This window comes from Hippocampus guttulatus, chromosome 10 (genome assembly GCF_054856545.1).
Source record: "Hippocampus guttulatus isolate MCC_2025c chromosome 10, RoL_Hgut_1.0, whole genome shotgun sequence".
Taxonomy (NCBI): Eukaryota; Metazoa; Chordata; class Actinopteri; order Syngnathiformes; family Syngnathidae; genus Hippocampus; species Hippocampus guttulatus.
In genome coordinates, this window is record NC_141270.1 from 12,068,489 (window position 1) to 12,096,163 (window position 27,675).

Here is a 27,675-nt window from a genome sequence, read left to right on the forward strand (position 1 = left end):
TGGAAGTAAGTCGAAACTAAACAGATTAAATGTCATTTTGGCCCCCACCAAGGTAACCGACCACAAAGCTGTGCCAGTGTGTTATAAATTTAACTCATTCACTCCCAAAAACGTATTTAGATGTCCTTTCAGACCCTTTTCAAGTACCGTAAGTGAAAAGTGAAGGGCCGGCAATAAGCCACCACTTCGTTGTCCTGCAGACTGAAGGTTCCTGAAAATATTTCCACTCCATCCTGATGCTTGACATTCTTACAAATGCTACAAAGAGTTAAACGTGGCACAGAGCCCAGAGGCATGACAAACAAGGGCAGGGCCTCAACTGAGTTTCCTCTATTGTGTATAAACACACCTCAGACATCCAGTCACTTAACCAGACAGTAAGGGCACCTGAGAGGACATCGAAAATGTCTGGCGTTGCAGCTAAACTTCAGCACAACCGAGACAAATCACAAGGCATTGGAAAGAACTCGAATGCAGTGCCATTCTTAAACCAGAACTACAAGTCTCTGAAGCAAAGCTGCCTGCAGAGAAGACGTCTATTTGAGGATGAAAGCTTTGAGCCACTTCCGGCATCTTTGGGCTTCAATGAACTTGGACCCAGTTCCTATAAAGTTCGAGGCATCAAATGGTTGAGACCAAAGGTGGGTACAGCGGTGTTAACGCAATCATTTGCTTGCAGGTTTGCTGCATTCCTGGGCTTCATAGTCTGTATTTTTAAGGGTGACACTGTAGCAATTATATGAAGATACTGTATATTATTTAGTCTTTGAGCATGATTAATTATTATTATTTTTTGGTGGGGGGGGGGTTCGAGTACATTTTCTGTCATGATCTCCACTTTTGTTTGGTTTTGTTAATAATAAGTTGAATTTAATTTCTTGTTTTGTTTCTTGTGTGTCCTGTTTTGCTCGTTATGGATTTTTTGAGTGATGGGTCAAGATGTGCTGAGGCTTCGAAGCATGTCAAGCAATCGAGGATAGAATTTCTGAAGTGTGTATCGAAGCATGATTCATTATAGGGAAATGACGGTGTTGATGACGTGTGAAGCCTCGCTGTCTTGTGAAGTGGTTCACGTCTCGGCGCGATTAATGAAATTTGTTTGTTGGAACTTGGCCAATTTCCCATGACAGATACATTTATTCACAGAGTTAAAAAAAAAAAAAAAGTAAAATGAAAATGAACATACGCCTCATAGTACAGCAGTCCAGGGTTCGAATCCGAGCCTTCCTGCGTGGAGTTTGTATGTACTCCCTGTGGGATTCCTCCGGTTACCTTCCACATGTAAAAAAAACAAAAACATGCATGATAGGTTAATTAAACACTCTCACAGTTTTCCCTAGGTGTGAATGTGAATGGTTGTTTCCTGGGCTGGTAACCAGTTCATGGTGTATCCCGGCAACTACCCAAACAAATGTGATCTAAGTCTCCATTTAGGTGCATGAGACCCCATCTTTTATATATATATATACACCGGTATATATATATATATATATATATATATATATATATACACACATATACATATATATATATATATACATATATAAGTGGCGGCCCGGTAGTCCGGTGGTTAGCACGTCGGCTTCACAGTGCAGAGGTACCGGGTTCAATTCCAGCTCCGGCCTCCCTGTGTGGAGTTTGCATGTTCTCCCCGGGCCTGTGTGGGTTTTCTCCGGGTGCTCCGGTTTCCTCCCGCGTTCCAAAAACATGCATGGCAGGCTGATTGAACACTCTAAATTGTCCCTAGGTGTGTGTGTGCGCGTGCATGGTTGTTCGTCTCTGTGTGCCCTGCGATTGGCTGGCAACTGGTTCAGGGTGTCCCCCGCCTACTGCCCGAAGACGGCTGGGATAGGCTCCAGCACCCCCCGCGACCCTAGTGAGGATTAAGCGGTTCGGAAAATGGATGGATGGATGTATATATATATATATATATATATGAGAACCACCAGGCTTCCTTTTCTGTTGGACAGGTTGTAAATGGGAAAGTAAATTTTACATACTTGGCTAATAAGTGTGATTCTGATGACTTTGTTCTGTTACATGCTTAACAATGAAAACGTTTTTTTTTCTTAGGATATTGTATCCAATCCCAAATTTATTAAGCAAGATGCTACCAGGACTGACATATGTCAGGGAGCACTTGGTAAGACATGCACACACACTCATCCAACATTCCTTCCAAATACTTTGCATGCTTTTAAACTATGGGTTTTCCTACTCTGTTCTCTATAATTAAAACATAAACCTGATTGAATTAATTTTTAGATTTTTTTTTTTTTTAAATTAAGCAACACCTTCATCGTAAACGCCTGTGCACTCTTGGGACAAAATACGTTGAGCCGGCTTGTTGTCATGCAACTCTCTATCTATCCCCTGTCTGGAACAAAGCAAATGTGGGTGGGGCTGAATGTTGAATACTTTAAATAGCAGTTGAAGGACAAGCCCGGGCAGTTACCTTAAATATATGTACTACGTATTTGGATATGAAACATCAGAGCCAGCGGAGTCTTCTTGTTATTAAAACAGTCAACTTTGTGGTCAGGTGACTGCTGGCTCCTGGCAGCTATTGCCTCCTTGACACTCAACAAGCAGATTTTGTCCCGCGTTGTACCGCATGACCAAAGTTTTGAAGAGGACTATGCTGGAATCTTTCATTTTGAGGTACACACACACACACACGCACACGCGCACACACGCACACACACACACCCTGCAATTAACCCTTTCGGGGACATCGGTTACTCCAGTGGACAGCTGATCATGTTATCAGGTTACAGTTTACCATTATGCATGAAAGGGTTAAATAATGTGTACCATAGAGCTGGATAAAAGAACAGTCAGGTGAGCTTGTTTTTCCACCTCAAAGGACAAGTCCAGAATATGCCCAACTGGTGTGGTATGAATTGGGCTAGCCCAGAATAAACCCAAGAAACTGGAGTAGCTCAAAGAATACCTTAATTTCACATACATGACAAAGGAGATAAAACTGGATGAGGCCAGAATAAACCACAACACTGGAGTAAGAACTGGAATAACCCCAGGGTATGGTTTATTTAGGCCCCTTAGGCACATAAGTTGATAGGTGACTTGAGCTAGGCCGTTGTGTCACTGTGACCTTTATCCTGGTTCTGCATTTTCCTATCGTTTGTGTACCCTTGCACACTTACCTGTTGGATCCAGCTAAGACTTTTGGGTCATACATTGTCACAGGGGCTAGGGCGAACTTCTTCCGTATCTGTCACACGTAAAAAATGTTTTTGTTGAATTTACTCAATTTTATTTCATCAAGTGCCTGCACAGAATAAAATCATCTGGATCCAGATACATTTTTAAGTAGATGTATAGTCTACCGAAAAAATTTATCTGGATCCAGATGATTTTATGAGTAAACTCAACACCATGAGCTCCATGGTGGTGTCTCAGTCTTTCTGGAATGCATTCATTAGTTCAACTGAAAATTTACAATCTTCTGGCAGTTACTGTTCACATAATATTGCGAGCATTAAAGACAAAATAACTTTTCAGTATGATCGGGACTAGACCACAACCCCCCCCCCCCCCCCCCACCCCCCTTCTCCCAAAGGAATTAAAAGAACCAGGCTCGAATATACGTCTCACTTACAGGCAAGCAGCTAGACCGCATCCTCTTGCATTTTCAGTTCTGGCAGTTTGGCGACTGGGTGGATGTGGTGGTTGATGACCGCTTGCCCACAAGAGATGGAAAACTGCTCTTTGTCCACTCAGAAGACGGATCTGAGTTTTGGAGTGCCCTGCTGGAGAAAGCCTACGCCAAGTATGACTGACACTTCGGATTTCTTATTTGTGACCATGTTACTTTTTGGATTGCTTTACGCCATGATGGTTCTTACTTTTCCTGCTACAGGTTAAATGGATGCTATGAGGCCCTCTCTGGAGGGACCACCACTGAGGGGTTCGAGGACTTCACTGGAGGCATTGCTGAGAGACATGAACTCTCCAAGCCTGATCCTCACCTCTTTAATATCATCAGGAAGGCCCTGGACAGAGGCTCCCTTCTGGGATGCTCCATTGATGTCAGTTTGAGATTCCTGCTGCGTTCCTATTTACATTAGCCGCTATTGTTGCTGAAGCTTCTGTCCAATCCAGATCACCAGTGCAGCTGACTCTGAAGCTGTCACATATCGCAAGCTGGTGAAGGGTCACGCCTACTCTGTGACAGGAGCTGAGCAGGTAAAGAGTCCGCCCACTAGGATTGGTTGCGCTTAAGATATCAGATAGAACTCCAGGTGGTCAAATAGCAAACACACTTGACAAGATGTTCAATTTCCGTATTAAATTGAGTCACGTTTTTATGTGTCAGGTGAAGTACAGAGGAGGCATGGAAAAGCTGATCAGAATTCGAAATCCATGGGGTGAGGTGGAGTGGAATGGAGACTGGAGTGACAAGTGAGTAGGAAACAGAGGCTTCCAAAACCTTTTAAACACACTCTACACAATATCAGACACGTTCACACTTAAGCGCTGGCAGATATTTATCTCAATTATATTTCTCCCATCACTAAAATGTATCATGGAAAACAACAACAGGCCCGGCAGAAAAATGTTGGTGAAGGCGTACTAAACCTGAAGCGAAAGGTGGGATGTTGTGTTGTTCAGGACGTCGTCGCAAATGGGAATGTGTTCTCAACGGTCTTACTGGAATAACTGAACATTCAATCAAATGAAATTATTCTTTTTTTACAAACTATTTGGCAACTATATCAGTTAGGAACCAGGGTTCGAATAGTTTGCGATTTTTCATTCCAGATATTTTGTTTTATAGTTGACTGATTCCTGCATGGGAGTTGCCTGTTGTGTTGACTTTCTTTGATGTTAATGTCGAATCGATACTTTGAAATTGAATGGATGCAGAGACTGAGCAAAATTTTGCCATCCAATGAAAAGCATCAAATCCTCCCCCCCCAAAATCGAGAATTTAAATGTCATTTTTCTAGGTCCTCTGTGTGGAGATCTGTAAGCGATGATGACCGCCGGAGGTTGACCAACCGCAGAGAAGATGGGGAGTTCTGGTAATCGATCACACATCACAGTCATTGAAATTCCAAGACCTTATAGCTGATTACGGGCATGCTGTTATTGGATCTCAATAGCTTGTGTGGGTGAACTCAAATGCGGTTTCTTTCACTGGAATTGTCACTTTTTTGTGCTCATCTTCTTCCTGCTCTGACGACAGGATGTCATTTTCTGACTTTCTGAGAGAATATTCCCGGCTGGAGATCTGTAACCTCACACCTGATGCCCTAACATCGGAGTACAGGAAGTGGGCGGAGATAGAGTTTGAAGAAACGTGGAGAATCGGAGTTTCTGCCGGTGGCTGCAGAAACTATCCAAGTACATGACATGAGTTCTACGATGTATTTTTTGTTTTGTTTTACAATGTTCCATGAGGTTTTTGGGGGGGCAAAGGGGGAGAAGTTGATGATACTAAAATGCGGTTGTTCTATGCTTGCTTAGATACATTCTGGACAAATCCTCAGTTTGTCATAAAACTGGACGAGGTGGATGATGACCCCTATGACGGAAAGGACGGCTGCACATTCATTGTGGGTTTGATGCAGAAGGACAAGCGTCGCAGGAGAAAAATGGGGGAGGACATGGAAACCATTGGCTTCCTCATGTATGAGGTGACCAACACTCGAGGTTCAAATCTATTTGACAGTACAAATCATTGGCCCTCTTCTCTTATAGTGGATTTGTTTTTGTCTTTTTTCCAGCTCCCTAAGGAGGTACGAGCACAAAAAAGCAAACACTTCACAAATTTATCTGAAAATGTTGCATCAGTGTTACATTTTCACACCGCAACGGGTAGACCCACCCTCATGTGAATTTTCTACACGTCACTTTCTAGTACTGGGGCGCCAAGCAAGTGCACCTGAAGAAAAATTTCTTCTTGGCTAATCGCTCAGCTGCGCGCTCTGAGACCTTCATCAATCTCCGAGAGGTGTGCAGCCGTCAACATCTACCCCCCGGGGAATACCTCATCGTTCCCTCCACCTTTGAGCCCAACAAGAACGGAGACTTTTACATAAGGGTGTTCTCTGAGAAACCGGCGAACTTTCAGTATGTATAATTAAGGCGCAATTTATAGTCTCTAAATGAATGATCACAGAAAAAGTCAAGCGGTGACCTTTGCCTTTCTTTAGGGAGATTGACGATCCAGTTGACTGCCACGTTGAACAGGTAAAATCATTTCACTGCCATAGTTTTGCTCAGAATGCCAAAGATCGAAATCATGACATTTCTACTGTCAATATTTACTTATGGTCATCCTTAGATTGACATCGATGAAGGCGATATTGATGACAGGTTCAAGAGACTGTTTGGACAGCTGGCCGGACATGTGAGTCATCAGTATTTTAATGTTTCAACTCTAAGTACTTTATAGAATACAGTTTTTTTTCCCTCTTTCTTGTGGATAAATGAAAGCATACGTATCGAAGTGTAAACATTCCAATCCGACTCTTAGGATGTGGAGATTTCTGCCTTTGAGCTGCAGAGAATCCTCAATAAAGTGGTGGGAAAGCGTAAGAGAAAAGAATCATTTGTTTCCAAATGGGTTCTATAAACACAGTTACCACCGTCTGACACCAAGAACTTGATCGCTGTTCCATTTACAGGCGGAGACATCAAAACTGACGGGTTCAGCCTGACTACGTGCCGCAACATGGTCAATCTGCTTGATGTATCCTTTGGATTTAGCCATGTTTCCAACAAGTTGGATGCTTACTAATTCCCGATCTGGCTTGTTTCCATCAAAAACACTTGATTTTCAGTTTGTCTTGTCATCATTAGCTTGCATTGAAAAAAGAACTGTGTGTAGATTAACTTTAACAATCTCTTCAAAGAAAGATGGAAGCGGCAAACTAGGACTGGTGGAGTTTAAGATTCTGTGGACCAAGATTGAAAAGTTTTTGGTAACCTTTATTATTATTTTCTGTGTTATGTCCATTTACAAACCGCAGGCACTATATACACCTCTAATAAATATGTTGCCTTTACAGAAAGAGTTAATGCTCAGTTTGGACTGAGATGTATAACAACACTGCATCGTAATTAGAAGTGTTCATGAGATTCTGTGTGATGCAGTCCTGTTCTACACTAACAACTATTTCCACACTATAAAACAGTTAAAATATCATGCAGCCGCAGTTAAAATGAAATATTTGATCTTGTATTGGATTTAATTCAATTTTGTTGTATAATGTGGTGGTTAGAGATCTTACATATTTACCGGTTGTTAGAATGGTGGTTGCAGTTAACAAGCTGTTTGGTTCTACCATTAGGAAATTTACCGGGAAAAAGATGCCGACAAAAGCGGATGCATGAGCTCTGCTGAAATGCGGTCAGCAGTGGAAGTTGCTGGTGAGTCCATTTTAAATAATGTAGGATCATGTTTTGACAACAATATAAATTACCAGTCAATCTAATGTACAAGACTTCACATAGACTCCGTTTAAGCATGTGTGGTTTGTGGCAGGTGGAGTTTTTTTTTGGTAACTTTTATTTTAAATCCGATGTTGCACTTTTGCAGGTTTCTCACTCAACAACGCCTTGCACCAGATCATTGTTGCTCGCTACAGGGAACCAAGCTACACCATAGACTTTGACAACTTTGTGTGCTGCCTGATCCGCTTAGAGTCGCTTTTCAGTGAGTCTGCCCTCTCAACATTTTTGTCTAAAATGTTACAGTATAAATATGCAGTAAATTTGCATCAATATCCAAGCACATTTTTAAAAACAATTCAATGCAACTTTCCTTTCCCAACAGATGCATTCAAATCCATAGACAACGGTTCTGGTGTGATAGAATTGAATTACTTTCAGGTATGAGGCTCTTGGGAATGGTGGGATTAAAATATGAAGATATATTTGACAATAACATTTTTTGTGCTTGTGTTCTTTGCTTGTTTTTCTTCCCAGTGGCTGGAATTATCCATGTTGTAGAGGAGCTGCTCAGACTGTATATACAAAAAAAAAAAAAAAGAATGAAAAGAACCACCACCACCAGCAGCAGCTCTTAAAGTGGGAGTTTGCAGTTTTAAAACCACGAGCAAAACTCGAATGTAGCTTTACTTCGTAGCCCTATGCATCCAGGTTATTTTTCGGTGTCTGTGTCACAAGCGCGATTCTCACACATGCCCGTTCATCATGGCATGCACTGATGAAAATGCAGTTGTGATGGACAAAATGGCCGCGCTCATACTAAGCGAACATTAGCACTGTAAATAAGCCAACGTTAACCACGGCTGCTACATTGGTAGCAATACTTTTTCATATTCATTATTAAAATTAGAACACTTAATGTTGTCCTTTTGAAAGTGTATTGTTAGGAATGTAAAATGAATTACAAATCAAAAACGGGTTAAAGATTACCTGTCCAAAAGCAACGTTGCTAATTTGGCGCTTCTTCTGAATCCGATTATTACTGATTATTATTATTATTATAATTTTTTTGCACAGATCACTTTTTACTAATACACTATTGTCCGGTTGAAACTGACAGTTTTAACAAATATAACTGAAAGGTTGAAACAAATATGGCAAGGATTTTTTTTAAACTGCAGACGACCCCTTTTAATGAATATTTGGTTTGTTTTTGAATCCATTATCCTTTGGATAAGGCGTGTGACTTAATTTGAGAGAACATTATTAGTTGCTCTACAAAGTACGCAATGTACCACAATTATTATTGTTTATTCAATAAAGATATTTTGAGAGATTCATGTCATGTTTAAGACTCAGTTTAACATTGCATATTTGAATTTTGTCTTTAAATTCATACTTTTTCAAATGTTTTGTGCAAATAGTACCACCCTAGTTGGGGGAAAATTCTTAGGATATTCATGTTGCTTCAGCAGTCAGAACAATCACACAGACTATCAGTTACATAGTTACACTGTAGTTTATTCATCCATACAAATTCAACTTAGGTTGGTGGCCCGCTCTGGAGAGAAGGAGGCCCAAAGCACTTGTAACTGAAGTATTACCATCAGTAAAGCACAGAAAGAAAAAAACCCAAAACAAAAGCAAACATACAAAGTAATTGCACAGGTAGATGTACGTTTAACGTACACTCGGTTTCCCTTTTAACACTGAACCATGGGCAAATATTTGGACTAAAAGGCGTACTATAGTCAGAACTGTTGATGCAATGTGGGTTTTCAGTCAAGATTGCAGCATGATTGCCTCCTATATTAATATAATGCTAATATCAAATAATTTGATTACTGGCATTATTTAAAAAAAAAAACTACAGTACAATAAAGAAATAGTTTTGGAATGCATAACTATGGTATTCATAAGGCATATTTGGTTTGATATCCATACATTGATCTTCCTCTCAGACGGATGTTCCCTCCTTTAATTCCACGTATTCACCCTTGACAAGAGAAAGGGGCAAAACGGAGTCACACTAAGCGAAGCATCATCGCATGTGCCGTATGCAAGTGTGCGTGTACCCCCGTGTGAGCTTACCTTGCCGTCTAGGTGTCCTTGTAGTGTTACAACCGTCTCTCGCTCTTTACTCAGCTGCTCCTGTGAGGCTTTGAGAAGTTGCTGGAGCTTGGTGGCTGCCTGTCCCAGGTCTTTGGACAACTTCTTCTCCTTCTCCAGACGTTCCTATCACAACAGCAGAGGAAAATCACTGCTATAGCAGAAACTCAAAAGTCAAATGCTCCCACGGTTGTACAATTTTGAATTCTATCCAAAGGACAAGTGCTTCTAAAATCATACACAACTTTCGAGCTTGAACCTCGAGTCAGGGATCGCTGCAGCGTGTTTTAATTTTTCTTCGGCTTTTTTGCCACACCAAGGATGACATTGCACAAGGGGTCAGCATATCATATCATTTCATCCATGTAACACAGACTCTGAATTATTTACGTTCTGTATGCGTTTCCCGTTCGAGTGTATGTTTCAGAATGTTCAACTGAAAGTCGTCGTTGAGGTCTATTGCGCACTTCCGTCAAATCCTCCTTTCCTCAAGGTAAACAGTTGGGAAACGGAGGTAATTTTAAATATTAAAAATGGTGTACTGCTGCCCTCTGCTGGCTGGTTCGGCCCATTATCACGCTTCAGAGGGAGCAGCGTCAGACCTTCCCTTCTGCACCCTACCAATGGTGGAAAAAAAACGTTTCTAAGGAACACCTTCATGTATTTTTGACATTTAATGAGGTAAAATGTGGACACAGCGAATCGCAGTATGTTTGACTGAAGTTGAACTGACAGGCCAGAATGAAAAAGACGAGCCTTTCAAGAGGTGTCCAAAATTCATAGCACTGGCAAATAAATACACAAATAATATATATATTTTTTACCAGTTATTACGTTTCGCAGCGTCATTGCTCTGGTTACTCAATTTGGTCAAAACCCAAAGGAAAAAAAACAAGGACAAACTTTGGATCTTAAAGCCAACTCTTGTAAAACATGTCAGATGCTGCAGAGAAAGTCAAATGAAGTATCCCCATCACATTGTTGGAAACTGGATTATGACCCCCACCTTGAGCTGAGCAACAGCTTCTGAGTCGCCTTGTTGCGACTCTGCTGAATCCTTCAGAAGATCCAGTTGAGCTTGGAGTTCTGTGATGGTTGCTTGGGCCTAAAAGTTGCCAAAACACACAGAAATTAGCAAAATGGGCTGCCCCAAAAGTCATTCTCCTGGCTTTCAAAAAAAAAAAAAAAAAAAACCTAACAAAATAAAAGAAAAGGAGGTCATTCCCAAATACTTTTGTTCCCTCCATTTCGCAAGTCCAACTATGGATAATTTCCCAAATAATTTCTTTCTCAAAGTGATACAGAACCACCCTATTATCATGGATCCGGCTGATAGACGCCACTAAAGAGACATAAGCCACGGACTCAAGGCTGTCTTAAATTCTTGGGCAGCCTGCTACCAAAACAACATCTGCTATCTCGACCTTCCCCTGATGAAAGTATGCACGGAAGCTAGTCCCCCACCATCACCCCCTCCTTCATACACTCCCTTGTTTCACCGTCTTCATTGTTTATGTCTTGTGACCTGTTGTAACTGTCATATGCTTGTGCAGGAGTTTTTTGCCTAACTCAAATTATCCTCAAAATGAGGGTAGTTAGAGCGTGTTTTTTCTCTCCCCCTCTCCCTCCCTTATGGTTTCTTTCTGACTTCCGGGTTGAGTGAACGCTGGCGCGTTTTGGCTGCCGCTGCTCAACCCGTATTGTTTTGTGTTTTTTGTTATTGTAAAGTGTCCTTCAGTGTCTTGAAAGGCAATTATAAATAAAATGTATTATTATTATTATTATTATATTATTAATTCCTTTGGACACTGGGCCATCTCTGAGTGTCGTAAAGCTGCTTTTAAATAAGTTAGGCATTTGATAAAAGCCTGTTTCGTCAAAAATCTTTTTTTGTAATGCCTCAAATTTTTTATTGTGATGAAGGCCTTTGAAAAAGAATTTGACAAGATGTGATGATTTGACAAAAGAGTTTTGTCTCATAGGGTTGGTCAGCCTGAGTGCAGACGATTATGGACAACTTGTACTGGTGATGTGTCATTTTAATCAATCAAAGCATAAGAAATTAGTGCTTGAACATGATTTTGGGGTGGTGTTGATCGTGTTCTGCTGATGTCAGTGGACAACAGGATACGATACCAATAGCCAAAAGGTGTAATGCCAGTCTGAATAATGCAATGTTCGGTAACTCAAGCGACAAGTTGTTTGGCTTTTCTGAAAAACCATGATTTTGGAAACACAAGGCTAGCGATAGCAAGAATGTGTTTCTTTCTGAGCACAAGTTCTTCAAAACATCTTCCATAATTTGTCATATTGGGAGAAGCTACAAACTGAATCATAATCTGTTTTTCTTAATTGTACCAATCCACAATGAGACAAGCGAGGACATCTGTCTAAAAGAAGAAAAATGTGGGATAAACCAACACTGGCTTCTACCTGCTGAAACTCTTCTGACAGATTCTGTCTTGCAGCAGTCTCCCCTTGCAGCTTCTCAGTTGTCTGATTCAACTCTGACAAAACCTGGTGACACACGGAGACCTTTAATATGTGTGTGGGTGTGTCAGCAAATATTCTTGTGCAAAACTAGCGCCACACATCCGTACACAAAAACTGCTCGACCTGTAAGTGGTCTTTCGGCGAAGGGCTTTAGTCAAACAATGCTCTCCTCACGGTCATCTTAACAAACAAGTGGAGCGGAAGCTTGCATGCCATAAAAGAGGCAAGTGGTTAGTAGTGAGTGCACAGTAACACTAACTGCCAAGTGTTAGCATAAAGACTTTGGAGTGTCGGAGCAGTACTGGACAGACTGGAAACAACACTGATCTGGGTTTGTATCCATGTTTTCTTTTTTTTTTTAATATACACTATTATTCAAAAGTTTGGGCGCACCAAGATTCGTTTGTGACATTTTCCATGAAAATACACCATTGCTTTCAAAGGTTTGCTGATGGTCGCATAAATTGAGCTTTTAGGTTCATCCTGAAAAAACAAACAAACAAATGAAAAAAAATCCCAAAACTTCATGTAAGTGTTGTAACCATTTCAATCTCAACCCAATTTTTTTAACAATAGTGCATATAGACTATTGTTCAAATGTTTGTGAGTCAATTAGAAATGTTCCAAATTTTTAAAGAAAGGCACTGTTAAAATACCACATTGTCTGCAGTAGATTATATCCTATTCATTACCCGCCTTTCTTTCAATAATACGGACATTCCTAAGTGTTTTCAAACGGTCAAATGGTAGTGTTATTTATTTTTTAAGGATTAGCCTGAATCAAAAGCATTGTTTGGGGGAGTTACTGTCCTGTACGCTCTGACAAGAAGTGCCTATGGGTGCCCTGTGACGGCTGCACCCTGACCTGGCTAGGTTGAGCATCTGTGGGGCCGTTCTGTTCTCGCCGGCCGCTCAACGCGACTTGGCTCAGCTGCTCTCTGACCTGAAATGGGAAGTTGTTGCTTGTCACACACACAACGCACTCAGTTCACTGTACATAACATTCGACTGTGACACCTCGTCTCTTGCACATCAGTGGCACTTCGGCAATTGCTTGTTCACATTCGGGAGGCCTTTTCGAGAAGGGTAGGTTCATCGTTGACATTTCTGGTTCTCTTTGTCTATGCAGATGATCTTTACTGGGCAATGTTTGGTTTGCTATTAAAAAACCCTTTTACACAGAGACCCCCCCCCCCCCCCCAAAAAAAACCCCACAATCGCAGCATCAGCTCAGCTTGTACCTTTTGTACAGAACCTGGCGAAACAGCCTCTCTGTCGTGTTTTCACACAGGATCCAGCAATCAGATAATTACTGGACGTGCCTGGCATCAAAATTCCGGGATTTCTCACTCACACTTACTAACTACTTCTATAAAGAAACAATTCCAATCAAACAAGTTACATGTGGGAACTTACTCCTGAGAGCAATTTAAACCTGTGTGGCAACATGCGTGAACATTGTCAGGACAAACAATCAACCATATGTAAATTTTGAATCAGGCCCATTTGGGTGATTTCAGTCATCATTATGATTTAAAAATGGCGCACACACAATGACATGATGATAAATGTCATTGACCACTATCCCGAAATAAAAGCATTTTCCTGCATGATCAGTCATATTTTCTCAAAGGTGACAATATCTTGCAAATTCTGCCACGGTATGTTATGAAGACAACCCGAACATTTTGGTCAGATTTTCCTCCTGTAAAATATCTGCCTTTGTTCAATAAAGCTTGGGAAACAACTTAGTTATAGTTCCATCTCTGGAGGCAGATAACATTGGGAAATTTGTGGGAAAAGGGCTAAAAATGACAGCCTAATGCCAAATGAACTAGAATCAAATTTGTCACGCAAAACCTTCTGCATGTCTATTTTCTGCTTTTATTCGCATCAGGGAAATAAATTATTTCAAATGTGAACACACCCTAAATGAACAAGTATGATTCCAAGCGGTAAAGTTGGGGTCGAGAATGGGGAAAAAGAAAAAAAAAAACCTGAGCAAGCTCCTCCTTGTGCGCCTGGACCTCCTTGTGGGCCAAGTCCAGCTGGTTCTGACTGCCAGACAGCTGCAGTCTTAGCTGAACACAGACCCGCAGAACACATTGTGTCATTCAATGTATGGAGACGTTTTAGTCGAGAAGCTTTCTGAAACGCTACCTGTTCCACCTCCTCGGCGAGGCAATGGTTATCTGACTGCTTCTCCAGCTGTGCCTCCAGGAGCATCATCTGCTCTTTCAACTGCAACACACAAGCCGTTTCACAGAGAAGGAAGTTTACACATTGTTTTTATTCTTAAAATGGACGTTTGTGCCGGCAGGGGGGTAGGGGGGACGAGGACTAACCAACCTGCTTTATACTTTGATTTTCTGACTCTAGCTTGTGTACTTCCTCCAAAGCCTGGTAACAAATGTGACGCAATTTGTTAGAGAAAAAGCAAAGATGGTTCAAGTGTTGCGGCTGTTTAAAAAAAAAAAAAAAAAAAAAAGTATTTCATATGGGTAAATATTACTTACTGCTTTCAGTTGCTCCTCGGAGCTCATCATTTTCGACTTCCACACTAACTCCTCCTCCTCCACACTCTTCTGCAGATGTTTCAGCATTCCTTCCTGCAGCAGAAGAGCAAAAATGAGACAAATAAGTGTCAATATAAATAGACCCTGGAACGACGACAAACTCAGCCAACACGCTCGTGTCATTTTTCAGACATTTTCAACTGTTTGTATATCAACTACAATCATTCCTTTACCGTTTCAGCTAAAACCGTCCTGTACTGCTCACATTCTGCTTGCATGGTAGAGTGGTTCTCCTCAGCCTCCTTCAACTTTTCAAGCAACTCCTGAAACAAATTCATTTTGTCACATATGGAATCATGTGTAATCAGTATGTGAGACAGTGAAAAGAGTGTGGCTTACAGGTGACTCCTGACTTCTTGACTGGGATTGTTGGCTCTGCTGTCTAAGAACATCCTGAGCTTTCATCGTAAAACCCTGCAACCAATTTGGCTGAAGGTGCACAGAAAAAGCAGGCGTAAGCATGCGTTTAGAAGTAACATTATAATCAGAATTCTAAACAAATTTAGTAAAAGGACTTAAGAGGCAGCTTCCAGACCTGTTGTGTTTCTAGGGGTATAAGAGGAAAGAGTTTTTGGAGAGATTCTTTGGCTTCACTTTGAAAATCTTTTAACTGGATCGTTGCAGCCTGAAAATGGATAACAGCATCAGCACAGCGAGAGGAATGCAGCATGTACTCAATGAGAAGTGTCCCAGACATGCTCACTTCATTTTGCTTCCACTCCTTCAGCTGCTCTTGCAGGGACGTGACAAGGGCTTCCTTCTCTGTCAGACTAAAAACAACCATGAATTTAAATCTTCGACCAAAAAAATAGGATGCAGATTTATTTATTTTTTTGTACGCTGCCATTTACCTGCTCTTTATTTGTTCAGCAGAGACATCTGATTGCTGTAATAAAAAGGGCGCGATCGTTAGCCAAATGGGCCATTTGTTATTCTGCATGGAGGTAGTGAAGTGTACTCACTCTAGTGTCCTTTACTTGTACCATCTCTTTGCGTATAATGATCGCAATGTCTGATCACAATCTAAAATTTTGTGGCCGTTACTCTCTGCTCTGGAGGTGTGACTGGCGGAGGCGCCACTACCCCTTCAACATTTATCTACCGGTACTTGTTATTGGCGGCGGGGAGGCTGGGAAAGCTGCTGCTGGTAGCGGACCGGTATCGTTGCTGCTGCTGTCATCATGCAAATATTAATATTACTGCTGTCTATACTGGTGCTGTGTCCACTGCTGTCTTGGGTCCTCAATGCCTCTATCCTGCTCTTCTCTCTCCATCACAATTCAACTGACTGAGGCAGACTGTTGACTCCTACAGCCTGGGTTCTGTTTGACATATCTTGCATAGAGGGAATTTCTCATTGCCTCCATTCACCGAGTACGTGCTCATGTGGGGGCACTTACCGCTGCCTCCTTCTTTATCTGAAATTGCTTCAGTTCCTCCTGTAGAGTGGTCAACTGGTCATCCCTCTCCTGTAGGCTGCATAGGGCATGTACAGTTTGATTCAGATGTATTTGGACAATGTTGAAAAGGATTTTAAAGAATGTTAGATAGTACTAACAAGTATGCCATTTAGTATAAAAAATTTAAAACAAGTACACTGGGAAAAAAAAGAATTTAAAGAGGACATATGACTATCGATTTTTAATTGGATACAAATCTTTCGGTCTCTGGAGTGCCTGCACACCTATTAAGTGTGAAATTAAACAACCGAGTGAACGCGAGACAACGCGAGCCGTTCTGCACTTGTCTTAAATGAGCCAGTAGTGGCATTGTGCAGGAGGTATTCATTTGCAGTCTGGACCCAGCAGGGTGGCAGAGTCTCCACAAGTCTACAATAACAACACAGCAATTTTGTTGCTCCTCACTTTTTTTTCTTTTCTTCTAACTGTTGCACAGAGGGGACGAAAAAGTTGGTAAAGATCGTGACACAACTGCCAAGTTGGTACACTCGTGAGTCGGCCCACTTAGGCTGGTTAGACACAAAATGATTTTTCGAATCTTAAAAGATGTTTCATCAAACGACATTGGGTCTGCCGTCTACCCCCTGACGATAGCTGGGACAGGCTCAAGCACACCTGCCACCCGAGTAAGAGTTTCTGAAATCGGGTAGAATATTCCTATGTTTTATTTATTAGCGCTTTCTTTTTCATCAGTCAGGCATCTTCTACTGCTACATTCACGTCACAGTTTCCAGAGTTAACTACCTCAGGAGAACTTGGTTCCCTAAACCAACACAGAAAGATTTTTGGTCATCAATATTGGAGGCGTTCACTATTTAACACTGTCTGCCCCGACTGGTTTTGGACGCCATTACTGTGTTAGAACAAATCCATCTTAACACACCTCATATTTAAGACTAATTTTACAATACCATCTTGTAAGACATAAGCTTGTCAGATGTTTGACGTCCTTGGTCAGAAAGGGGCAAAATAGGGACAAAAACAGCCTGATTGTCACGATGCGAGTACCCGACCGAGTTGCATCGCCCCAGCTCTGCCCCCTGTCATCATGGTAATGAAAACTACCGTATACTAAAATCAGACACTTGAAACAGAGTATGACAGTCAAATATCACCATCATTCTTCATCTTTTGTATATTCTTTTAAAAAAGAATATCAGAGACCATTTATTAAGTCACCTGTAAACTATTTTGAACTGTGAAAAGAAGTGCACCTTTAAAGCGGAAAATATCATCTTTAGTCACATATTGACTGTTTAGTTCAGTGCCATTACGGTGGTGTTTAAAGTCAAAAACAACCAAACTCTGCATTTGTCAAAATAGTTCAGGGTCTAATTAAATACTGAAAAAAATAAACGTACCTGAGTTTTAATTGCTGCAGTTCCTCAGCATTTACCTGCTGAGTAAAAATGCAATGCTTGGTGAATTGGTGGTCAATAATCAGGAAAGCTGAAATCGACAAAACAAAACCTCACCTGTTGAGGAGCCTGTTCGTTTTTACTCTGACTGGCCTCCAACAAAGAGGTGATGGATGCCAACTGTTGCACGAGCTGTTGTTTCTCAACCTGTGTTTCCTCCAGCTGAGCAGTGAGAGCATTGACCTGAGCAGCGCGCTCCTTGACCTGAGCCTCAAGATTTCCCATTCGCATCTGAAACTCTACAAGGATGATTAGCATTTTCAGTACAGGACATTGAAACGGCAATTATGTTTTATGATGCACACATAGCTTTAAAAAAAAAAGTGCTGTGCTCATTTGATTCTTTCTTGACCTGAGAGTGTGCTGGTGTCCTGCTGGGCCTTCTTCAAAGAATCCTGCAGGCTGTTTTTTGCAGTTTGTGTAGTTCTCAGCTCCTCACAGACCTCCTCCAATTTCCTCTGCAACCCTTGCTGGCTCTCTACATGGTTGGCCTGACATTGTCAAAAACAATTTACACAGGTCAAACAGCAGGAGGAAGAAAAGACTAAGTATGTGATCCTTCTGGAAGTCAAACTCCAAGCACACAAGGGATGTAAAGATGAAATTAAAGAACACAGTACCGAGCTGCAAATACATGAATTGAAATTGATGAGGTGCATTTCATTGATGTTTTTTGTTGTTACCCGTGTACTAGATCTTGCTTGTTAACATTTCAAGACGTTCCTTTATAACTTTCTTGCATTTTACCCCCAATTTCAATCAAACAAAATTTCATACATTTAAGGCAAAAGTCAATCCGAACATTTTCTTTTCAGGAATATGTTCTATGCGGCCACACTAATCTAAACACAACATTCTGATTAATATTGTATGTATGTATGTATGTATGTGGAATGAATTAAACAGTAAAAGCCAGCCGTTTTGTCCATCTCAGAGGGTGGCCATTTTGCCACTTGCGTAGACTCAAAATTACATCACAGTTGCTCAGGCTTAGGTAACGACCAATAATTGCTCAGCTTCAGAAAACACATGAGATCCACAGATGCATTGTCATTTACTAGTACACCAATTACATTGTCCATTTAATTCAGGTTTAAAGACCTAAAACCGGAATAGATTCAGTTAATGATTAAAGAAACTAAACATCTGACTGCCAGGAAGTGCTGACTCATTTGCTCCACATACTATAAACCGAAGCTGATAGCAGACCAGAAGAGACACATAACATGACAGGAGGACTCAAGATACAAATTTACGTGGCAAAGTAACCTGTCACTGCATTCTATTTGTGTGTATGTGTGTGTGCGTGTGTGTGTGTGTGTGTTTCTTGAGGTACAACTACGATAATGAAGAAAGACACTTGGACAAATTCTAGTATATTTGTGTGCTTGCATACCAACCCAGTCGGTAGTGTCAAGAGTAATTAACTTCCCATATTAGGCAAAGTTTAGGCTAGTAATCTGCCACTATATCTTACCAAATGTTGAAAAAAGAAATTAAACCGCTAATGATCTAACCTGCAGCAAAGAGAGCTGTTTCTCCGTGGCAGACAGCTTAGCCTCCAACCCTTTCCTCGCATGTTCATCAGCATGCAAAATTTCAGTCTTCTCCCCAACTTCCTTGGTTAGCTTTGCACATTCCTGACGCAGTTTGGCTAGCTCTGCATTTTGTCTGGGGACAGAACAAAGTAAGAGAAAAGCATTTTCAGACCAAACACATGTTTAACCCTGGAGAACCCACTGGGTCAAATTTGGCCCCTATAAATTCTGCTACTCAAATGCTACCCTTAAATCCCAAAGTGTCAAATTTGGCCCTAATCCTAAATTTGGATTAAAGCATTGAATATTTGAAAAAACATATATTTTGGTGTTCAGTGAACATATAGCAGTCATTTAATGTATAATTCATCATTTTCCAAAGAAGAAAAGGGTTCTTGGGTTCTCCAGGGTTGAAAAGGGGAAGATCTGTTGACAATGCATTCAATGTGAACCTGATTTAAAACACTTACTTGCTCTCAGCTTGACTGGTAGCTTGGTTGAGAGCATCACGGAGAATAGAGTTCTCCTGCTGGAGACGGGCCAGCTGGGCATTGGGACCCTTTTCTATCTGGTCTTGCAGACTGACAATCTAACAGGGAGAGAGTCACATTTTTATTTTTAATGAGTCATGTTAGAAACTCTATTGTGTGGCACTGTATCATATATCAAAACTTCACAGCAGAGTATTTAAATTTGAACTGCAGGCTAAAATGTACCAATCCTGACTCTAAATTGGAGGAATATTACAATACCTTTGCATTGAGCTTCTGGGTTTGTGCTACATGGTCCTGGTAGCTGGCCTGCATGCGAGTTTGTAAAGCAATCATTTCCTGCTCCCTCTTGCTTAGCTGGGAGCTCAGTCTAGTCTCGACACTGGCCACTTTGGACTTCTCGGCAGCCAGCTCCTATGAGCACAGAAAGAGTTGCAAGCACTGTCAGGTGTCGAAAGGAGCACAGGGTCCGACAGCATTCTTTCGATTTTCGAATCATCCCCATCGAGGTTGTGTGGTGACGACTGAGATTTGGTCTTGCTAATGTACAAACACTTTGTAAGCAAATTGCAATGAATTCAATGAATAGGCGTTTTACACTATAACAGCCCAGGTTTTTAACAGTGAAGCAAAATGTCTGCGAATGGTGTTGTGTGACTTTGATGAGGCGTCCGCTTGACTGACTGATGTTGTGCCAACACCCTTGTTAGAGAGACGAAAGGCTGAGGACCGCATGCGGACGTTGTAGTGGGAAAGGTGGGCGTGAAAGAGGACGCTAAAGGCATGTCCTCATTCATTCATCTTCCGAACCGCTCCATCCTTACTCGGGTCGCGTGGGGTGCTGGAGCCTATCCCAGCAGTCTTCGGGCAGTAGGCGGGGGACACCTTGAATCGGTTGCCAGCCAATCGCAGGGCACACAGAGACGAATAACCATCCACGCCCACACTCACACGTAGGGACATTTTTTTAAGAGTGATCAATCAGCCTGCCATGCATGTTTTTGGAATGTGGGAGGAAACCGGAGTACCCGGAGAAAACCCACGCAGGCCCGGGGAGAACATGCAAACTCCACACAGGGAGGCGGAGCTGGAATTGAACCCGGTACCTCTGCACTGTGAAGTCGACGTGCTAACCACTGGACTACCGGGCCGCCCCGGCATGCCCCCAGTGGGTGAATATAGTACATAGTACGTACACTGTGTAAAAAAATATCCCCCAAAATACAAAGAGACACCTACGAAGAAATACGCTTATGAAGCACAGTTTAAACTGGAAGCTATCAGTTACGCAGTGGACCATGCGAATCGAGCAGCAGCGAGACAATTCATGATCAACTAATCCATGGTACTGGGTGGCTTTGTTTTTGAAACAGTGCCATCTATCCATCTGGGTAAGGATGACCATGGCACAGCAACATCCGGCGGATTACAAAGAAAAGCTGGCCATTTTCGGCTCCTACTGCAGTAAAAAGTGTAATGCTCTGGGTCGCATTAAATAAAGGTGCTTTCTTGGAGATTTTATTCCTTTATTCTGCCGCTCTGCCGGCCTCAGTTGGCTTCCATTATCGACTGTTCTCTCAACCAATCTCACATTCCTAGTTTAACCACGAGGGCTACAGAAATAGATGTGGGACAAGCGGACAAGAGATGCTCTAACCTTAGTGAGATCTCTCAGTCGGTTCTTTGCTGCAGAGGAGTCTTCTTGTTGAGCCCCCAGCTGTTTTTGCTTCTCCTCCAATTGTTTCTTCAGGATGGCCATTGGGTCTCCTTTCTGAGTGGCCTGCAAATGCAAAGGAAGCAGACTAAGACTTGCATTCCTCGGTGCAAGCTACGCAAGCACCAACTATACAATGTCTCATTCCGTACCATGTGCCAGGTGTCCTGAATGATGCCAGCTTTCTCAGACAACATGTCAATGAGCTTGTGAGCTTCTCCTTCACTGAACACCATGTTGCCAATAGTGGAAACCAAAGTCTTGTAGGGTAGATATAGCAGAGTGTCAGCTGAATCCACGGCTTCCACTGTTCAGACAAAGTAATAAAGTGGTAGAAATGAGATGGCAGAAATAATGTTCACAGCCGTACTTGGTAGTTCAAATGAATCTTCAGATTGTCTTAAATCGGTGCTACTTTGGTTCAAGGTGAAATGGTGGCAAAGACAACTTGAGAATTGCACTCATGAAGGGCAAACGGGGCAACCATGTTTAAACAAGCTTGTCATGCTCTCTGCTCTCCACAGAAGCAACTCAGCACTACTGCTGGCAGCACTTCCCCATAGCAAGAGCACCTTTAAGAAGTAAACAAATCTCTTTTTTCCATCAATGGACACCACCAGCTTCTTGTTTACTTTGAAACTTAGCTTGTAGCAGACATGTGGGATGTCATGCACATTTTGAGTGTGACGTCTCTGACCCACTGGTAAAAGAACTAAGTGATTCTCTCCTGTTTCATCTAGAATACTTAAAACAACAAGACGTATGCAGGAATAGTGGTAACTACTGCATGACTTTCCATATCTTTTGCTATGTGTTGTTATATTACGTATTTTGTTATTTTATGTTAACTATTCTTGAAAACGCTTTGTTACAGCTGCAGCTGTTATGAAAGCGCGATATAATTAAATATATATTGTACTGTATAACCCTTTGCCTTTCAAGGGTGATGGCATGCAAACAACAAACTATATAGATGTCAAATTTAAACTGTCTCGCAGACTCCTTTTGACCAATATTAGGCATAAAACACAAACGTGTAACGGCATAGGACCTTTAAGTAATTGGCTAGCAGCAGCTATGGTCAAATATACTGATAGTTTGCTAAGAGTGATGTTTAAAACAGGATAGAAAACAGAAATGCTTGTCCTCAGACTTACCACTCTCAGATTTTTTCTTGGAGGCCTTCTTCTTGGGCTCCTGGGCTTTTGGTGCACTAGACCCCACTGGGGGTACAGCCATGACGGGAACATCTTTAGTGACAGCTTCAAGAAGTGGGGCAGACTTGGTGGGTACTGCTGAGGTTTTGGTTGGAGCGGCAGCAGACTTGGATGCAGCTGAGGCAGACTTGCCCGAGGAAGGGGCAGATTTGGTAGAGGCGGGAGTGGATTTGCTTGAGGTGGGGGTGGCAGGCTTGTCTTTGGCTGGGGCGGGCTTGTCCTTGGCGGGCTTGTCCTTGGCCGGGGCGGTCTTGTCCTTGCCGGACTTGTCCGTGGCGGTCTTGTCCTTGGCAGACTTGTCCGTGGCCGGGGCAGTCTTGTCCTTGGCAGACTTGTCCGTGGCTGGGGCGGTCTTGTCCTTGCCGGACTTATCCTTGGCGGTCTTGTCCTTGGCTGGGGCGGTCTTGTCCTTGACGGACTTGTCTGTGGCCGTGGCGGTCTTGTCCTTGGCGGTCTTGTCCTTTGTGGACTTATCCGTGGCCGGGGTGGACTTGTCCTTGGCCTGGGCGGACTTGTCCTTGGCGGACTTGTCCGTGGCCTGGGCGGACTTGTCCTTGGCTAACTTGTCCGTGGCGGACTTGTCCTTGGAGGACTTGTCTGTAGCCACGGCAGACTTGCCCTTGGCGGACTTGTCCATGGCCGGGGCAGACTTGTCCTTGGCAGACTTGTCCGTGGCCGGTGCCGACTTGTCCTTGGCGGACTTATCCGTGGCCGACTTATCCGTGGCCGACTTATCCGTGGCCGACTTGTCCTTGGCCGACTTGTCCGTGGCCGGGGCCGACTTATCCTTGGCAGACTTGTCCGTGGCCGGTGCCGACTTGTCCTTGGCGGACTTGTCCTTGGCGGACTTGTCCTTGGCGGACTTGTCCGTGGCTGGGGCAGACTTGTCCTTGGCGGACTTTGGTGAGGTTGGTGTGGACTTGGTTGAGGTAGGGGCAGGGTAATCAGAGGCCGGAGAAGATTTCGTAGAGGGTGTTGCAGACTTAGAAGTAGATTTGCTTGACGTTGAAGCAGAGGATGCCTTGGCAGGTACAGAAGTTGAGGGATCTAATTTGGTTGAGGCAGAGGCACCCGCTGATTTGGCTTTGGCAGATTCCTTGGCCTGGACTGGAGCAGAAACTGGTGAGGGTTTGCCCAGTGCAAGGGCAACTGCAAGTGGAGGCTGAGTCGAGGTTGCTTCAATCTTGGCCGATTTCTTCTTCTTTTTGTCTTTAGGTGAAGGAACAGGTGAGGACTCAGCAGGAGTTTGGCATGGTTTGACAGCTTTGGACTGTGGCTGTGCTGGTATGGAGGTTGCATTTCGCTTTGCCTCAGAGATAGATTTGGAGGCAGGAGCAGTAGCCACAATTGGTGCAGCAAGAGGTTTACGGACTTGATCAGCGTCATGTGTCTCATCTGGGGTTTTTTCAGCTTCTGGGATGACCCCATTGGGCTTTTCATCCTTCTTTTTTCCACGGTTCTTCTTGTCAGATGTTTTGTCCTTTTTCTTTTTCTCTGTGCGACCTGATTGTATCTTACCTGATTCATTCCGCTGTTTCGCAAGTGCCTCTTCATAAGAGGTCTCCTTCATAGAGAAGGAAGAGACAAGAGCAATCCCAACTGCAGAGATCACCATGAATCCACCAAAAACCATTATACCAAGGGTCTGCGGGTCATAGATATCCATTGTTCAATGATAGTTCACCTAAAAAGAGAGATAGATATTTCAACGTGGATTTGTGGAACAAAATTTTAATACAGGGGGCTTCTGGTTTGGTACAAGCATAATAACATTTCAAGGGTATGCATACGAATTTACCGTTAAGTGGCACAAGTACCGTTGTACTTACTGTGTTGTCCATTTTATTGTTTTACATTTATGACCAAGAATTGTTTTGGTTATGAATTCAGGCTACATCGCCATCTTTGGAGAAAAGAAAAGTTGTATACAGGGATCGTCCTGTCAAGTTGCTCCCATAAAAGCTTCAATCACCGTGTGGATGAGTAAGTGTAGTGAATGAAGACTGAGGCTGTTGGGACAGTCAACTCTAGGCCTGAGCCAGAACTGCTAACGTCAGCTGCTAGCGCTTGCCAAAGTTGACCACGACTGCCAATTTCCTCTTGGTACTCCTCCCGCAGGTCAAACATGCATGTGTAGTTCAATAAAGATTCTGAATTGTCCATAGGTGTTAATGTGAGCATCAGTGGTCGTCTTTCCCGACATGGTTGTCTGTAGACCAGTCGAGGCTATATAGTGCCTAAGGCAACAAAGCCAGCTTGCATACGCTCCACCTCACCCACAATCCTATTGAGTACAAGTAGAAGAGAAAATGGATGGATGGATGTTTCGCGTTATTATTACTACACGCGCAAGGGGATTAAGCGTGTTGAAATGTTACTTACAATTAACTTTACAATTAATAATGGGATGACAGCAGTGACAGTTTAACCCTGGAGCAAATTATTTTTATTTCCACTACTTCCTGAGTAAAAACTGTATTGTGTTTGACTTTTGGTTCCACTTTAATTATTTTTTTCTCTTGTATCCTTTAAAATTTGGTAAAATGGGCTGTTTGAAACAAGGAAACAAAAACTCAAACAACAAAATCAACATATTTTCTGGGGAAAAAAAGGCAGAATGATTGGGGTGTTTAAAAAGTTGCCTGCGCTTACTGACTGAGAATAATTTTCCCATGTATCCCTTCATACCTGCAATGGCCTCAAGATGTCCCTGTTGTGCATTTTCCCGAACTCTAGCCTTGAGGCAACAAAAATCAGCAAGCAGATAAAATCCAACTCAACAAATAAGTGTTCAAACTAAATTAGATTTCGGCTTTTTCTTAATAATTAATATTTATGTCACACTGGATATGAAATGTGTTAAACTTGAAATACGTGTACTTGATATTGTTCCAAGTTTGTGACATTAAACCAGTGCTTCTCAATTATTTTCTGTTACACCGCGCCTCACAACTCTGAATAGTATAATTTTCTTTAAAATTGTTATAAGTACACACCTGCAAAACGATGTACCATTATTAACATTAAAGGGAACAAAAAAAGAAAATACAGACCAACTTAAAACAAGCAATAACTTCACCAACAAGATTTTTAGTCTGTCACAGAAAAAAATTAAAGTTTCAATTTTCCTGAAACTAAAAATAAATAAATACGTGAGAGTGCCACTGCCACCTTCTGCAGTGGATATGCTATTTCGCATTATTCTAGTATGGCTAGCATGTTCTCTGGGATCACACATGCCCCCACTGGCACCGCATCATGGCCCCCACCCCCCACCTCCCAAAGGGGGCCGCCCCACTAGTTCAGAAGAGCTGCATTAAACTGAAAATTATGTCTTAAATTCGATTACAAATATGGACTTAAATTTTTGTAACACATGGATCCGTTTTGTATTTGTAAGATTTCAATGAAATCAAGACTATACTGTGGGCTCAAGGAGTCCAAAGGCTCTTTTCGTGTCAGGGTTTAAAAACTGGCAAAGAAGGAAGAGTTTATACAAGCTCTCAGAATGTCACGTCACACATCAGGACATCTGTGCTCACACTCTTCTGATGACTGTACCTCTAAGAGTCCCCTTTTGCTGCAGGTTTACACTCATTTGAAGCGAGACCCCAATGTCAAAATCCCAAAGAAATGCATTACAGTATATCTATTAAGTACATTCACTCTTGGATTTAACGATTACACAACAGAAAGATTAGACATAACGCGCATTTTGATAGTTAATTTGCTGCATGAAGCGAAAAATAGGCTCAATGCAAAAGAGTTAACTTTACAACGCACAGGTAACAGCGTCTACGCGTGTCGAGTAAAGTCAATACGTGTACATTGCACAGCAGCCGACAATTTCACACAGGCGCGTGTATGTGCGCGCGCACACATGCACGCACGCACGCACGCACATACACACAGTTGTTGACGTATTGCTACCAAATTATACTTTTATTGTATTTTTAAAAGCATCTCACCCATTTACAACTTTCACCAAACTTCAGCATATTCATTTGATGTAGGCGAATTCATAAACTACTGCACTGCCTCGACTAATACTGTCCTACAATACTAGGAGACATTTAAAACAAACTCCAGCTGTCAAACGGGCATACAAGCAAATGTGGTGTGCAATTGGGAAAATATCCACGCGTTGTACACATTTAATCGTTAATTTTCACTGTAGCATCTTAGCTAACAGTGGGAATCAATGAACTTGGCTTGCGACGTGAACTTTTTAGAATGACGTGTCAAGAGAACTGCAGGCAAAACGTTACTTTAACATGTGCAAACGAAACACAAATTAGGCGCAATAACTTCAATAAAGTTTATGTACACAAGTAGGCAGATTTGGTCTTAGCAGGAGGTAGCTTGCCAAGCTAGTTCTCTCGCTGGCTTTATGAATCTGAAAATTCCTACTCCCACACTACTTACCTCGCTATTGATGAGAATGTGTCTGCTTGGCTCAAAGAAAAATTGAGGGATTGCCGTGAGTTTTCAATCGGGGACCTAACACAATTGCAGTGTGCAGTTCCTCTGTATTTGCAGCGGTCTAGCTAAATTGCTTTTTCCCTGATATCTTCCTCCTAACTCCGCCGGGCAATCGCTGGACTACTGTGAAGTCGTGGCACTTCTAGCTGGCTAGACGTGCTGGCCCCATGCCCCGGATAGCTTGCGTTAATCCAGGAAAACTGTGATTGGCTAGAATACATTCATACAGGAAATGGGAAGGCTGGGAGTTGTAGTTTTTAGATTACTTGTCAGATGAATAAACTCACAGTTCAGTGGAATTTTCTTCTCTTTCAAACAAAGGGCAGTTGTTTCAAATATTATTTTCAGTATTTGCACAAATTAAATGTTTGGGTAATGTAAATATTTGGACCCAGACTTTTTTTTAAATTCAAGTATCGTGTCCTGTAATTTAAAGCAACACATTTTATCATTTACACTGGGAAAGCTACTTCTATGACTAGTAACTTTTTAAAAAAAATAATTACACAGAAGATCTCCGCTCCAACACAGAATACAATGTCGTCTTTGTGTAAATCTATCATTAGAGGCAGAATCCGGAGAATTAATGATACATCAGAACATGACGTTTAAACCCTTGGGAGATCTGATCTGGTAGCTTCAAAGGTACCCGTAGGAGATCCCTGCTTTGCTTGCTACTGTCTACAAATATAAATAATCAATTATGTCATGATAACTGCATAATCAGTTGTTTTTGCTCCCACTTTCATGAAGTG

General features: G+C 42.1%; 2 protein-coding genes across 3 annotated transcripts; one reads left to right on the plus strand and one right to left on the minus strand.

Moving 5' to 3' along the window:
• The first annotated feature begins 350 nt into the window (after positions 1-350).
• LOC147199292 (calpain-2 catalytic subunit-like) lies at positions 351-8,762 on the plus strand. Its single transcript, XM_086122217.1, has 21 exons — positions 351-641; positions 2,074-2,143; positions 2,543-2,661; positions 3,660-3,793; positions 3,884-4,052; positions 4,126-4,209; positions 4,340-4,425; positions 4,974-5,048; positions 5,213-5,370; positions 5,494-5,663; positions 5,754-5,765; positions 5,888-6,099; positions 6,183-6,219; positions 6,314-6,379; positions 6,506-6,563; positions 6,657-6,721; positions 6,885-6,953; positions 7,323-7,401; positions 7,571-7,687; positions 7,808-7,863; positions 7,960-8,762. Exons 1-21 carry the CDS (start codon positions 405-407, stop codon positions 7,981-7,983), a joined length of 2,097 nt encoding a protein of 698 aa, XP_085978343.1. The 5' UTR covers positions 351-404; the 3' UTR covers positions 7,984-8,762.
• Positions 8,763-8,922: 160 nt separating this feature from the next.
• Positions 8,923-27,061, minus strand: rrbp1a (ribosome binding protein 1a). 2 transcript variants are annotated; one of them, XM_086122215.1, is made up of 25 exons: positions 26,864-27,061; positions 22,379-24,122; positions 21,374-21,528; positions 21,165-21,287; positions 19,769-19,921; positions 19,487-19,605; positions 18,996-19,149; positions 17,831-17,969; positions 17,536-17,717; positions 17,422-17,456; positions 16,001-16,076; positions 15,452-15,486; positions 15,304-15,370; positions 15,136-15,225; positions 14,940-15,029; positions 14,774-14,863; positions 14,541-14,633; positions 14,374-14,424; positions 14,185-14,265; positions 14,022-14,105; positions 12,890-12,967; positions 11,965-12,048; positions 10,538-10,636; positions 9,514-9,657; positions 8,923-9,418 (listed from the first exon to the last, which is right to left on the minus strand). In XM_086122215.1, the coding sequence occupies exons 2-25, from the start codon at positions 24,102-24,104 to the stop codon at positions 9,380-9,382; spliced, it is 3,987 nt and encodes a 1,328-aa protein (XP_085978341.1). In that variant the 5' UTR covers positions 24,105-24,122; positions 26,864-27,061; the 3' UTR covers positions 8,923-9,379. The 2 variants fall into 2 exon arrangements, with proteins under 2 accessions (XP_085978341.1, XP_085978340.1); XM_086122214.1 differs by having other exon boundaries at positions 17,422-17,459.
• Between the last annotated feature and the right edge of the window lie 614 nt (positions 27,062-27,675).